The sequence below is a fragment of the Peromyscus maniculatus genome, chromosome 2 (genome assembly GCF_049852395.1).
Source record: "Peromyscus maniculatus bairdii isolate BWxNUB_F1_BW_parent chromosome 2, HU_Pman_BW_mat_3.1, whole genome shotgun sequence".
Taxonomy (NCBI): domain Eukaryota; kingdom Metazoa; phylum Chordata; class Mammalia; order Rodentia; family Cricetidae; genus Peromyscus; species Peromyscus maniculatus.
In genome coordinates, this window is record NC_134853.1 from 155,630,840 (window position 1) to 155,644,447 (window position 13,608).

Sequence of the window (13,608 nt, forward strand, 5' to 3'; positions counted from 1 at the left end):
TTAGTGAGGCTAAAGCGATCAACGGCAGAGGCCCCAGCTCTGAAGTGCACAGCACTCTGGAGAGAGACGGGCAGATGAGCGTTGCCTCTGGAGCTCTGCAGGAGCGTGTGCCGCCTTCTTCCCGTCTGAGAGGCAGACTGAGGCGGAGCTGTCACCAGCGGGGATGGTTAGAAGCCTGCCCTTGTCTATGTGGATCAAAAGGACACTCCAGGTACATCCGTGGTTTAATTTTATGTTCTTTAGTATCCTCCCCTGTTGGAGATGTACATAGCCACGTCTGGGTATCTCTGAGTCTTCCTCAGCCCCCACCTAGATTCTGAGATGCTGGTCACATTGTGAGATGCCTCACTGAAAATGAGCTGGCACTATTTGCTGCCCCATATGGGTAAAGCTTTGTTCTATCTATGTTTATCTTGGCTCTTTCAAGAAGCCAGAAGAAAACATGCAATAAGACCAACTTCCTTCTTCTGAGACCAGCTGCTTCTGAGAACATGGTAGAGAAAGAGTCACCATTTCTCCAGCTATTCTAAGCTAAGGCAGTTGGAAGATGTGTTCGCTGGGGTTGTATTACTGGCTTCATTCAAATTCTGGCTTCAGCGCTTACTCGCCAGTGTCCTAGACCGGAAACACAAACCACTTACTCACCAGTTTCCAAGACTGGAAACCACTGTGTAAAGCCTGAACTCTTCTGTAAAGGCAGATGACATCACTTGCCACTTAGGGCCTGAAAGCTAAAGAGCAAGGGTGTTCTGTTGTGGAATATTATTTCAACTAGGCAAAGATGGGTTACATTTGTTTATGTGGTGGACTATTAGTTTAAGTGTGTGAAGGTGTGTTACATTTGTTCATGCTGCATTTGTTTAGTTATGTAAAGATTTGTTGCATTTATTTCACCTTGCCTGTCTAAAGTACCTGGATGGTCTAATAAAAAGCTGAACAGCCAATAGCTAGGCAGGAGAGAAAAAAATCTAGGCTCAAAAGAAGAAGAAGAAGAAGAAGAAGAAGAAGAAGAAGAAGAAGAAGAAGAAGAAGAAGAAGAAGAAGAAGAAGAAGAAGAAGAAGAAGAAGAAGAAGAAGAAGAAGAAAACAAGGGAGGAAGAAGGGAGACGTCTGGGGCCAGCAGACACATAAGGAAAGAAGGTAAAAGGCCCCAAGGCAAAGGTAAATAGAGAGAAACAGGTTAATTTAAGATAAAAGAGCTAGCTAGCACTGAGCATAAGCTAGGCCAAGCACACATAACTAAAACTAAGTCTCCTGTCATGATTTGGGAGCTGGCTGATGGCCCCAAAGGAAAAGCCTGGCACGGTGTTCTGAAGAGCTGGTGGAGCAGGAGGTGTGCAGTAGGCACACTGCCGCCGCCGAGGATGAAGATGGCTCCAGGCATGGACCCCGCAAGTTCCGCAGAACTCTATAATCACCGTCCTTTACCCACTCCTCCACTCCCCACCTCTTTCACGATCTCAGCCAGATGCTCATCCTCCGAAGAGAAGTGCTTGAGCTCCATCATCTGCTGGACGGCCTCTGTGACCAGCCTGCTATGCCTCAGGATTGTTTCCAACACAGTGCTCTCTGGGGCAGTCACTGAAAGAAAGGGAGGCCAGATACTCAGCCAAACCATGGGCATCATTTTCTCCCTCACCTCTCAACTCCACTCTTCACCAAGACACCACATGGCATCTGTTGCTTCATTTGGGCTAGGAGGGAGGAGGATAGCCAGCCACTGTAGCCAGAACATAATAATGAATAAGGGCTCATCAGCACCCACATCCCCGAATAGTTTTTGTCTTTCTTTTGACACACAAGCCTTTGTGTGTCCTGCCACCCGATGTTTACATGCTCGTGGATGCTGTGCCATGTTTGGATCAGGACTCTCTAGCTAGCTCCTCAAACACCACTTTCCTGAACACACACAAAGCACCTTGGTCACCTATGGTCACCCCACTGTGTAGGAGAACATGGGAACTTCATGCCACTGCTCCTGAGGGGAGGGACACAGATGGCAACTGTAAGGGAGCCTTCTTGTTTCCCAGGGGTCAACGGTTGTCTTTGTTGGGGCAACACAGTGGCAGAGGGCGGACAACTCACCTGCCCGGAAGAAAGCCCCGGCGCCAGGCTCCCTCCCCACTTCTTCCAGGAGCAGGCTCAGTGGGCGGGCCTGGGTCTCCGGAGCCACCAGCAGCAGCTGCCAAAGGGCTGTTGCAGAGAGAGTCTGCCTTTCCAGAGCTGCTGATGTCAGGGAACCGAAGGCTCCTGAGCCAGAGTCCTGTTTCACGAGAGTCTCCATAACCTTCGAGAGAGAGGCAACACAAACGTGAGTGGGAGACCGGTCAGGTGAAGGTGTTCTTGTTCTGGCAGGGGAGGTCTTTGCAACTCTCGCCTCTTTCAACCTGGCAGGCTTTTATAATCACATTTACTCTGTGTACAGGGGCTGGGGGATGGAGTCAGGGACACAGCCTAGTAGTAGAAAAGCTTATTTAACATACATGAGGCCTTGGGTGTGTGTATATACACACAAAATAATTTTAGCTCAAAGTGTCTCTCTCTCTCTCTCTCTCTCTCTCTCTCTCTCTCTCTCTCTCTCTCTGTGTGTGTGTGTGTGTGTGTGTGTGTGTGTGTGTATGGGGTTTGGTTTATAGGCAGGATTTCACGAGTGCATCCCAGGCTGGCCTTGAACTCATAATCCTTTTCTCCTTGGCAATGGGATTATAGGTGCGCACTACCAAACCTGGCTACTGACAGAGTTCTTGTTTGTGACAAAGTTCTTCATTCTTTTTCATGAATGCTTTTCTTTATTACTATAGAACTATTCAATGCAAAATATAGAAATACAACTCTTTAGGCCAGTGAGATGGCTGAGGGAGTAATGGCCCTGGCCACCAAGTCCAATGAGCTCAGTTTGATTCCTAGAACTCACCCGATAGGAGAGAACTGAGAGAAAGTTGTCCACTTTACAAACTAAATAAACAAAACTTTAAAAAAAAAAGAAAGTGTGAGAGAGCGGGATGTCCATCTTCGGGTCATAGTAATTGTGGTGTTGATTGGGAGCAAATTAAAAGTGGGTGATGTTGAGAAAGGCAAGAAGACTTTTGTTCAGAAATGTGCCCAGTGCCACACTGTGGAAAGGGGAGGCAAGCATAAGACTGGACCAAATCTCCATGTCTGTTTGGGAGGAAGACAGGTGTGGCCGCTGGATGATCAGACACAGATGCCAACAAGAACAAAGGGATTCCCTAGGGAGAGGACACCCTGATGGAGCATTTGGTAATCCCAAAAAGTACATCCCTGGAACAAAAATGATCTTCGATGGAATTAAGAAGAAGGGAGAAAGAGCAGACCTAATTGCTTAGCTGAAGAAGACTACTAATGAGTAATTCCACTGCCTTATTTATTATAAAACAAATGGCTCATGGCTTTTAATGTGTACCATAATTTATTTCATACACCAAAATTCAGGAGATCATGAATGGCTCACAGTGTTTTTGTTGGACAGTCCTGATTTAAGTAAAACTGACTTGTAGCAAAGTAGATATGATCTTTTAAAAGAAAAAAAAAAGAAAGAAAGAAAGAAAAAACTGCAACTGTTCTATTTGGCACTTACCCTTAGAAAACAAGTCACCTTCTAGTTCTCCTTCTTGGCATTTCTCAAGATAGTGGTGCATATGTATTTATAGAAAATGCAAATGTGTGTGTATACATAGCCATATTTCCCCTCCCTCCCTCCCGCTCACCTCTCTGTCTCCAGGGGCTAAGCTCTTCACATGTGAGATCATCTTCAGCAGCACCTGGTTGTCTGTGAGAACCTCAGACAGGTTTTCGTGATACTTTCTCAACAGCTCAGCACCATAGTCCTCAGGGCTAGGGAGGGCTGGAAGGAGAGCAGTACAACAAACAGTAAGGCCTGATGCTCAAAAGCAGCCACAGACAGGTGAGGGAGAACAGCAGCGGGAGAGCTGTTGGTGCCGCAGAGCGGAGGCCCGCGGCTAGCCCCCGGCTGCACACACAGCATTCAGGTCTCCTCTGGTCCACACAGAACCACCTGTGATTCAGGGTTGTTGAAACAGACTAGTGCCTGGTAGAAGGCAGGGATGCTCAGCGGGCGGGTAATGAGGAGGCTGCACTTGCAAGAGGCTCTAACGTACAGATTCAGGGGGTCGTCCTCACAACGCCCAGGGCAAAGGATCCATATGGTGATCCCAAACACCACCCGCCACCAGTCCAGGCTGTTCAGATGCCCTCTGAGCCCATCTGTTAGCTACTTCTTAAGTCAGATTTCCTTAAAGGTAAAGAAAATACAGGAAATCCACACAAAACTAAATCCCTTAGTTTATAAAGAGTTACGTTTTTTATTTTCCTCTTTGACCCAGTAAATCCACTTCTGGAAACTAAGCCAAAAAACCAACAATAACAACAACAAAAAAAAAAAAAAAACCCCGCCGGGCGGTGGTGGCGCACGCCTTTAATCCCAGCACTCGGGAGGCAGAGCCAGGCGGATCTCTGTGAGTTCGAGGCCAGCCTGGGCTACCAAGTGAGTTCCAGGAAAGGCGCAAAGCTACACAGAGAAACCCTGTCTCGAAAAACCAAAAAAAAAAAAAAAAACCCTAAAGGCAAAGACCCATTGCCATGTGGAGCCGTGGTGGAGCCGTGGTGATGACACTCACTGTGGAGACAGTATCTAATGTGCTGAGAGCCCACTGTGTGCCAGGCACTTTACTACATGTTTACTGGTGTCACTTCACAATGGCCACAAAAATGAATGTGACTGGTGCAACTCTTACACCCATTCCAGGGACTATGAGATTCATAAAGTGAAGCTGCATGCTAAAGGTCAAACAGCCACAAAATGGTGCCATGACTTCCAGGCTTCCCATCAGACCACATCTGCCCCAATCAGGGCACGTAGCATACCATGCACATCTGTGTGATAGAAAAGTATACGCCCTTCAAAAAAGATTGGAGTTTTTAGAAATGCAAGAGACTCTTTTGCTATTGTTAAGTGGGCAATCATACAACTAAAAGGTATAAGGTAATCTATAAACATGAGCACACATCTCAGTGTCAACAGTAAAGGACTGGGAGGGGGGTGGGTAAAGCAATAGCTGATTTTCTTCATTTGTGGAAACTGTCCCACTTTGTGTATATGTATATATAAATCACTATAAGCTGGAGAAAAGCCCTCCTGTTTCCCAGAAAGCCATCTTGGTCCTATATGCTCTGGGATGGGGCAAAGTAGTTCCAGCTGGGCTAAGAACGGAAATGAGCTCTCTCCCCCAAGCTGAGGGACACCAAGGGGGCTACCTGGGGACTGGAACACACAACTGGGAAGGGGGCAATCAGGATTTGAATTAGCCACTCACATTCACCCACACGGTCTGCTGGGATGCACAGCCTCCTGGGCTCCTCTGTCCTCCGTTCAGTTTCACAGGTGACCCTGGCTAGCCCTGTGGGAGGAGGGTCCATTAATAAGCCTGAACCATAGAGACCCTAGGAAGGAGCTTAATGAAGAAGAGTCCTCAGATTCCAACTGATCTGACAGCGAGCTTGCTTCGCAATGCAACGCCATTCCTTAACACAGCTCTTCTTCCCAGCATGGGGCCAGGAGGGAGCTTTAAACTGTGATTTTCTGTACAAGCAGCTCCTGTCCAGAGACTGAACAATTAACTAGTACCTGCAGTGCCAGGTGACTCCGCTACTTTCTGCAAATTCTCCAGCAGGAGGCCCAGGTTTGGGAACGCTGTCTTCACAGCCTGGAGGAGTTTTAGCAGGCTCTCCGCAGGCAGGGTCTTCTCTTCAGCCATTCTGTGCAACAGCTTCTCTATCGTCTCCTTGGGTGTTCTGCCCTCACAGCAGTTCAGAATCACCTGCAGGGGCATGCAATCAGGCAGACACTGTTACAGCAATTCAAAATGGATCGAACACTGCCGGAAAGCCAGCAAGAGAGAGCCTTACCGGATGCCATCTCCAAGCCCTCCCCAGCTGGTCTCCAGCACTACTTTTTGTCATAGTTCCTTTTGCTGGTTGTTTTTTTTTTTTTTTTTTTTTTTTTTTTTTTTTTTTTTTTAATTTCAAACATTCTCCAAACAAATAGCTCTATGAAATTCTTGCCCAGCGGTAAGTCCTTTGCTTCCAACAGCTTGCACTGTCTGAAAACCATTTTTAGAAACAGGACTGGCCTAGTACTTGTTATATAGCCCAGGCTTGCCTTGAACTCATGGCAATCCTCCTGCTTCAGCCTCTCAAGTGCTAGAGGTACAGGTGTGCACCAGAGCCAGCTGAAAGCCCTTCACACCTGGCTAGTATAGTCCAGGAAGTAGTGCACATCTGACCAGCTCTTTGGATCCTCTCTGCTTGAGACACCAAGACTGAGAAACAGGCCAGCGCTCAACACTGTTAAACACCTAACACTATCTCTGTTCCACATCAATTCTGTTTATGGACTTCTACTTTATTTGAACACTAAAAAAACTTTAGTCTCTGGTTACAAAACAATAAAGTGTTCTTTCAGATTATTTCTTGTAAAATCTTTTGTTTGGAGAGACCAGGTCTCACTATGGCTGTCCTGTCTGTCCCAGTACTCACTCTGCAACACAGTTTGGCCTCAAACTTAAGGAAATTCTCCTGCTTCACCCTCCTGAGCATTGAGGTTACAGTGTGTGCCCCTAGGCTTTTGTGTGTATACATGCCTGTACTCCTGTGCTGTCAAACACACACACACACACACACACACACACACACACACACACACACACACACACACACCCCTATGCTCTGTACATGCAAAGGCCAGAGGAAGACCTGGGTGTCCTGTTCTATCAACTTCTACCTTATTCCCTTGAGACTAGGGTCTTTCACTGAACTCAGATCTTGGCCTGCCAGCCCCATGATCCTCTCTGCCCCACCCCCAGCACTGGAGCTACAGGCACACATGGTGACTCTGCCTATTTAGTACCTGGGTGCTGGGATCCACACTCAGGTCCTCAGGCTCATGCAGCTCTCTTATCCATCAACCCATCTCCCCAGTCTCTCAATGGCCACACATTTCAGCTCCACTCACCACTCAACAGTCACTTTCCCTTGATCTTTCTTGGTTTGTCAATGGGTTTTCTCAACAAAAGGGTTACAAGGCTCTCAGAAATATGCTGAACAATTAAACATATGACAGACATTTTCCTACTGCCACAGAACTATTTCTTTTCTTTTGAGGCAGGATTTGTAGTGATATATTGTGTACCCTAATAAACTTGCCTGAGGATCAGAGAAACAGAACAGCCAGCCACTAGTTCTTACCTCAGGCAAGTTTATTAGGGTATACAATATATCACTATAAGGGTTTCTCTGTGTAACAATCCTGGCTGTCCTAGAACTTGTAGCCCAGGCTGGCCTCAAACTCACAGAGATCTACCTGCCTCTGCCTCCCAAGTGCTGGATTAAAAGTGTGCACCACCACACCCTGGCATAGAACTATTTCTTAATGGACCACGGTGCAATATGCATAGTATGGCTCTTACAGAATTAAGAGAGCAGATTATTTCAATGCATTTGGTTCATGGATCCACAGCAACTGAGCTGTGAGCCTTCCTCTGGGAAATGCCTGCTCTCAGGAGACAGTCAAGCAGATTAGTCACAGAAGCATGCCAGCAGCTGCCATTATCAAATTAGCTCTGTTATAAAATAACAAATTGAGCTTTAAAACCAAATTGGCTTTCTACATATGAAAGGAATATATATGATAATTAAGTTGTCATATTCCTTGTTAGTCATTTTTCTTTGGATAAAGTCTAATATATGGTAGATATCGACTAAGAAAATCATAATTTAAAATTTAAGAGCCTGTATTTTAAAACCTGCAGTGACTTCAGCACCAACCCTTCACTCTTGAGCAGCCTTCTGATGCCCAACGAAGCAGCTCAGGGATGGCTTTTATGGCCACACTGACCCAATTTGTACCCCAGTTCTAGCTATTCATGCTGTGTGACTTTGGGCAAGTTACATGATTCTTGGAAGCTCGTTTTCCCCACCTGCAAATGAAGATAACTGTATCAACTCCTGCACTGTCCTTCTGAGGAACCTGTGAGATGAGGCTGCTGCTTACAGAGCCTGGTGTGACTGCTAAGAACACACATGCTCCTTCAGAAGCATGCTGCCATTACCAACGAGACATGTGCACAGTGGTAAGGATGCTCTCAGTGTGCTCAGGCCCGGCAGAGCCCAGGTGAGCTCAGCAGAGCCTCGGCCTCCTCAAGTTCCCAGTTCTTACTTAGGAGGATCGTCTCTCTGTCCATGAGGTTACAGAGCTGCTCAGAAGGAAAATTTAGGAACAGCAGAGTCTTTAGTACATCACTTAGCAGGCCATATGCAGCAAGCAAAAGGCAACTATAGCAATTGCTATGCTTATGCCCTGAAGTAAGATATTTTTCTTTCTCATTTTTTCACAGAAAGAACTCAAGGCTTTTACAGATAAAGCATGAAAAGCATAATTTCATAAAAGAAGTTCTGAAAGGCCTGTGCTCCTTCCCCGTGGTGCCATGACACTGTGACCATGGACTCAACATTCACCTCTGGAGTCGGCTTGGCTGGGCTTCTGAGTCTTCTAGGAGCAGCTGCTGCGGCTGTATGACCCCAGCTTAAGAAGTGTTGCTGTGATTTGCAACTAATTTAAGTTCTGCCCAGCCTTTTCAAGTAAACTGAAAGTGACAGAAGAAAATGACAGTGTGGTCTATCCTGCAGCAGAGCTTAGGGCTGGGGCCGGTTCCACCTCTAAGTGCTGTTTTACAAGATAATGGAACAGCTCAAAGGCCACTTTCAGCCTAGCTCATCAGGAAAGAGCTGGGAGGAATAATCGAATGAAATCTCTCAACAGGGAATCAGAGGCTTCTGGTGCAATAAGCAACTTACTGAAACTGAGTGCCTAAGATTACACCTAATCTGAAACCTCAGGAGGAAAACACAAGCTCATTCCCACCATATCAGCACTGTCTATGAATTTTACAGAATTTTAAAACATCAATTTCTAAAATACATTTTTGAGATTAGAAGCTTCCCCCAACTATTTGTCTGCCTAGATAGTCAACCTAAGATGGCCCAGGCAGATGGAATCTAGGGCCCAGACCACTATGAACCCAGTGCTATCACACCAATGGTTTGGAAACCATCTCTCCTGAGCATCTAAGTCACTCTCTCAGTTTTAAGAAGTAATGCCACGAAAGTTCTCTCTCCCCACCCTTCCTTCTAGATAGACATATTTTTAGCACAAAGTTGAAATCGATAACACCAACAAATACAGTTATCTAGTTGCCCTAAGAAGTCATGCCAGCAGTTTTATGAGGGTTTTAGCAGCTAGCTGTTGGGAGAATAAACTGCTATGACCTTCCTGAAGGGCAATTTGACAATGTCCACAAAGACTTTTACGCTCTATTCTAAAATTCCATTTAAAAATTACCCTAAGGAAATAATATCGAGAAGTCTGCAGAGCTTTGCCTGCAAGGATGTCCTCTACAACATCATTTATAAGACAAAGTAGTGGCAACGAATGCCCAAGAATAAAGAGTGAATGAGTCATGGGATGCCCATTAGGATATAATGCTCCCCCATCCCTTAGTGCAGATAGAGATGTGTGGTAGCAGAGAAGAGCCACGAGTTTGTACTGCCTCATCCACGACTCCAAGGAGACAAAGGGAAGCACAAGCTACTAGCAGCAGCCTCTTGATTTTTCACAAATTCACTTTTGCTTGTTTTCTTCTGTATCTACACATTAACCATGTATCACTTCTGTAAACACGAAAAGCATCACAATCACAAATGTGCCACAACATTCAACTCTTGCTACAGTGGCGTCGCGTGAGGTCAGAGTCACGGCAGCAGTAGTGTCACCTGCCCATCCACCTGCCCAGTGGCCACGTGCTGCAAAGCTACTGCAAGAAACGGAAAGGAACATGCGGCAGGAACCTCCAGTCAGCCAAGGTGATTACTACGCAGAAGGTATCAAAACATCACAAGGCAGAAAGCGCCTCGTGCAGCAAAGGTGCCAGGAACACGCTCTGCAGAAGTTCAGAAGGGGCAGAGGCTTGACACAGTTACCCTTTTTTCGGAGACAGGCAGGAATTCCTCCTTGGCTGTTTCCAGGAACTCCACAATAGGTCTGAGCTGTGTTACACACTGGATCAGGTCCTCTTTGTGTTCCAGTAACAGAACAGACAAGGTCTTTCCCTCCCCTGCGCTCCCTGGGGGAGAAAGAATTAGAGACACACAAGAGAAGCTAGTCAATTTGAAGAAAATGACAGCGTGGTCTGTCGAGAGAGATCTAACAGAATAGTAAAGTGCTTCAGTGCACCTGAATGCAGAATCACTTTTGGAGAGGAAAATACTTTATTATTCTGTTTAAACTCTATGAAAGGAAAAATGTTTCATTTATCTGTCGAAATACAAAGCTTCAGAGGCAGCCAGAGGTTAACTTCTGGTAGGCAAGGCCACTGCTTTGTACCTAACCCAAATGAGAGCAACTTCAGCTTTAAGTGCTGGCAGCGAACCAGTCACTTGAGGCGCTGCTTTGGACATTTGGCTTTTTGAAAGGCATGAGGACAGTGACAGTAGCCTCAGTTTGTTGAGGTGCCAGCCTAGATAACTAGGGCTGAAATAGAGACTCACATGGAGCCTGTACATATTTAACATGCAGCTTCTGGGATGGCACAAGAACCTACATGAAAGCCACCAACGATACACATCACTGGCTGGAACTCTAAAAGCTGGGTCACCCAGGTGGCCAGAATGCCCTCCTACCTTCTGGCTGGAGCTGAGACACCTTCTCTGCAGGTGTGGACTCCTGGTACAGTCTCATCAGAGACAAGACCACCTGCACATCTAGGCTCCCATCGTGCACTTTGTCCAGGATTCTCTGGAATGCTGAGCCTCCTCCTTCATCCTTGAGACATCCCATTATGGTCTGTGAACCAAGTGCCCAGAGAGAAAGAGAGACTAATTACCCACAAGAACTACACCTATGGCGTAAGGGCTCTGACAACTTGACCTTACACCTCTCCCTCAGCCCTTCACCCACTGTACCAGCTTGTAGGTATAGCAACCCAACCAGCTCACCTGCCAGGGCACCCACTCCCATCCCCTAAGCCTTCCTTCAGGACCTCACAGGCCCACTTCCTCCCTGCTGGTCCTCCCTGAACTGGACACACACTGTAACTGTTTCATGACCGCTTTCTCCTTGGAGACTTTTGGGAAGGCAGCAATCATGCTCCCAGGACTCTACAGCCTCAGCCAGAAGCACAGCCCGCCACATAGTAGGTGTGCATAGATGTCTAACGATTGCAATGCACTTCTTGCCTAATTAGACCTTTCTGAATCTTAAGACACTGGATATTTCTCAGGCAAAGATATCTGAATTTCAAATTGAATGAACTGTCATTTTACTATTTGAGAATGCAATTAAAATCTTGGGAGTTAGGAAAAAAGAACACTTTAAGTCATTTACATTCTGAATGATAGACTATTTAGAAAGACATGGGCCTTATTACTTTTAGATATATTCTGTAATAAGGCTAACAATGTGTTGGCTTATAGGTGCCAGCTGTCAGAGAACATGGTTCACATATTAATTACCCCATGGTGATGGCTGCTTCTACTCTAGACAGGAAAGTGTCAAAGTTTCTTCTGGAAGCAACACTCACACACATCCTGTCCTGCCTCTTGCCCCGTGCTGACCTTCCAATAGCATTAGGCATTACTCCACCTTGGTGTCATGGTTTCCTGACATCAGGGATCCTGAAGTACTATGGTTAAAAACCCATTTTTGTGGCCAGCCCCTTTCAGCTTTCTCCCAAATCCATAAGCACAGCAGGATCTAAAACATTATTTGGAGGAGACTGGGAATTGTTACACAGCCTGGCTGGCCCCAGCCTCCTGCCAACCCTTGCTTCTTTCCCTGACAATCCTGTAAAGAGAGTCCAATCTCCAGGCCTCTTCTGATCCAGAGCCACACTACTCTGTGAGATATGCCTTAGACTGGAGGTCTCAGGACCACATCCTTGAATATTTCAGATCATAAAAAAGTATCAGCAACCCCAGTGGCAAAATAAACAAAATTAACATGCCTTTCTTTGATCTGACAGGACATCTCTTATGTAAATGGGAGGAAGGCCAATGGAAGGTGGAGTTAATATTTCCATTTTAACGAAAATTTATTTTGAAAACTTGAAGTTACCAAAACATAATTCCTTCATACAGTTGCATGTATACTTTTGTTTTTGTTTTTTCAAGACAGGGTCTTTCTGTGTAGCTTTGTGCCTTTCCTGGAACTTACTTGGTAGCCTAGGCTGGCCTCGAACTCACAGAGATCCGCCTGGCTCTGCCTCCTGAGTGCTGGGATTAAAGGCGTGCGCCACCACCGCCCGGCGGCATGTATACTTTTATATTAACCTTTAAAAGGGGTTTCTTTTATGGTTTTGGTCTCCTCCAAAAGTAAACGTGGACAAAAACCTAGTTTAATAATCTACACTTCCATGACTAAGAGCACTTGCTGCTCTTACAGAGAGGACCAGAGTTCAGGCTCCAGCACCCATGCTGGGACGTTCACAACCACCTGTAACTACAGTTCTAGAGGATCTGACACCCTTCTCTTCTGGCTTCTGCAGGCATCTGAACACAAACTGCATCTATACAGGTGCACACACATTAAAAAAATCTACATACACATTTTAGAAATAATTTCCATTAACCTTAGGTAGCATATTGTCTACTGTTAAAACAATGAACAAGAAATAAAGACATCAGGTGAATGCTTAAACCCCCTTTGGCCAAATTAATTCAACTTCTCATGCTTTTTGTTAGTTGGTCTACCATCTCTTTAGAACACCCTTCACTAATAGCAGTAGGCATTCTGGGGTCAACAACATGCAAAACAGCTCCCAAGACTTCCGCCTCCAGATATCTACACCCTTGGGCTGAGCCTCATGACTGACTTCTCAAGAAGAGCCTATGGCAGAAGCAATGGGATAAGCTTTGGGAGTTAGGTTGCTATGCTTTTCTGTCTGGCCCATGAGCACATGTGTGCATGTAAGAGACAGGGGAAGCATGAGCTTGCTCTACTCATCTGCTGTCCCTCTCTGCCTTGTTCTGGGAGATGCAAGCCACCATGTTTGAACTGCCCTAGGGAAGAGACCCCTGGGAAGAAGGATCAGGTCCAATTGCAGCAGAGTGCAGCGTGAAAACACACCTTCTGGAGCTCACTAAGGGAAGGATCAGGTCCAGTTGCGGCAGAGTGCAGCGTGAAAGCACACCTTCTGGAGCTCACTAAGGCCCTGGGGAGCTGAGCTGAGACAGCAACAGCTGGCTGACAGCCCAGCTGCAGCCTTGTGAGACTTTAATCAGGGACCAGGCAGGTTCCACCCCAACTCCGGACCTGCAGAATCTGTGGGAATAAGTACTGCTGTTCCCAGGCTGCTGAAGGGTGCAGTGGAAAAGGCAGCTCAGCGTCTCTCCTCACTCCTAACACCCTCAGTAAACACACCGCTTCCTGTTTCCTTTTCTTCCTTCCTTCCTTTCTTACTGAGATCACACAGCCATCTTATTCCACCCCAGGCCAGGCTGTTTCCTTTGTTCACCTAC

The 13,608-nt window shown here is 46.3% G+C and overlaps 1 protein-coding gene and 1 pseudogene across 8 annotated transcripts in view; one reads left to right on the forward strand and one right to left on the reverse strand.

The window, feature by feature from the left end:
• Positions 1–13,608, reverse strand: part of Zbtb40 (zinc finger and BTB domain containing 40) — a 73,783-nt gene that overhangs the window by 18,331 nt on the left and 41,844 nt on the right. For 5 of the 8 annotated variants that reach the window (XM_006980847.4, XM_015999273.3, XM_042272116.2 and 2 more), the window contains 7 exons: positions 10,774–10,936; positions 10,075–10,217; positions 5,666–5,858; positions 5,355–5,438; positions 3,729–3,865; positions 2,086–2,287; positions 1,448–1,581 (listed from right to left, as the gene is read on the reverse strand). In XM_006980847.4, coding sequence (XP_006980909.2) covers positions 1,448–1,581; positions 2,086–2,287; positions 3,729–3,865; positions 5,355–5,438; positions 5,666–5,858; positions 10,075–10,217; positions 10,774–10,936 — 1,056 coding nt within the window. The remainder of the gene's footprint in view (positions 1–1,447; positions 1,582–2,085; positions 2,288–3,728; positions 3,866–5,354; positions 5,439–5,665; positions 5,859–10,074; positions 10,218–10,773; positions 10,937–13,608) is intronic. The other 3 variants (XM_015999274.3, XM_015999275.3, XM_015999276.3) reach the window with 3 other exon arrangements.
• On the forward strand, positions 2,864–3,371 carry LOC107401664 (cytochrome c, somatic pseudogene; annotated as a pseudogene).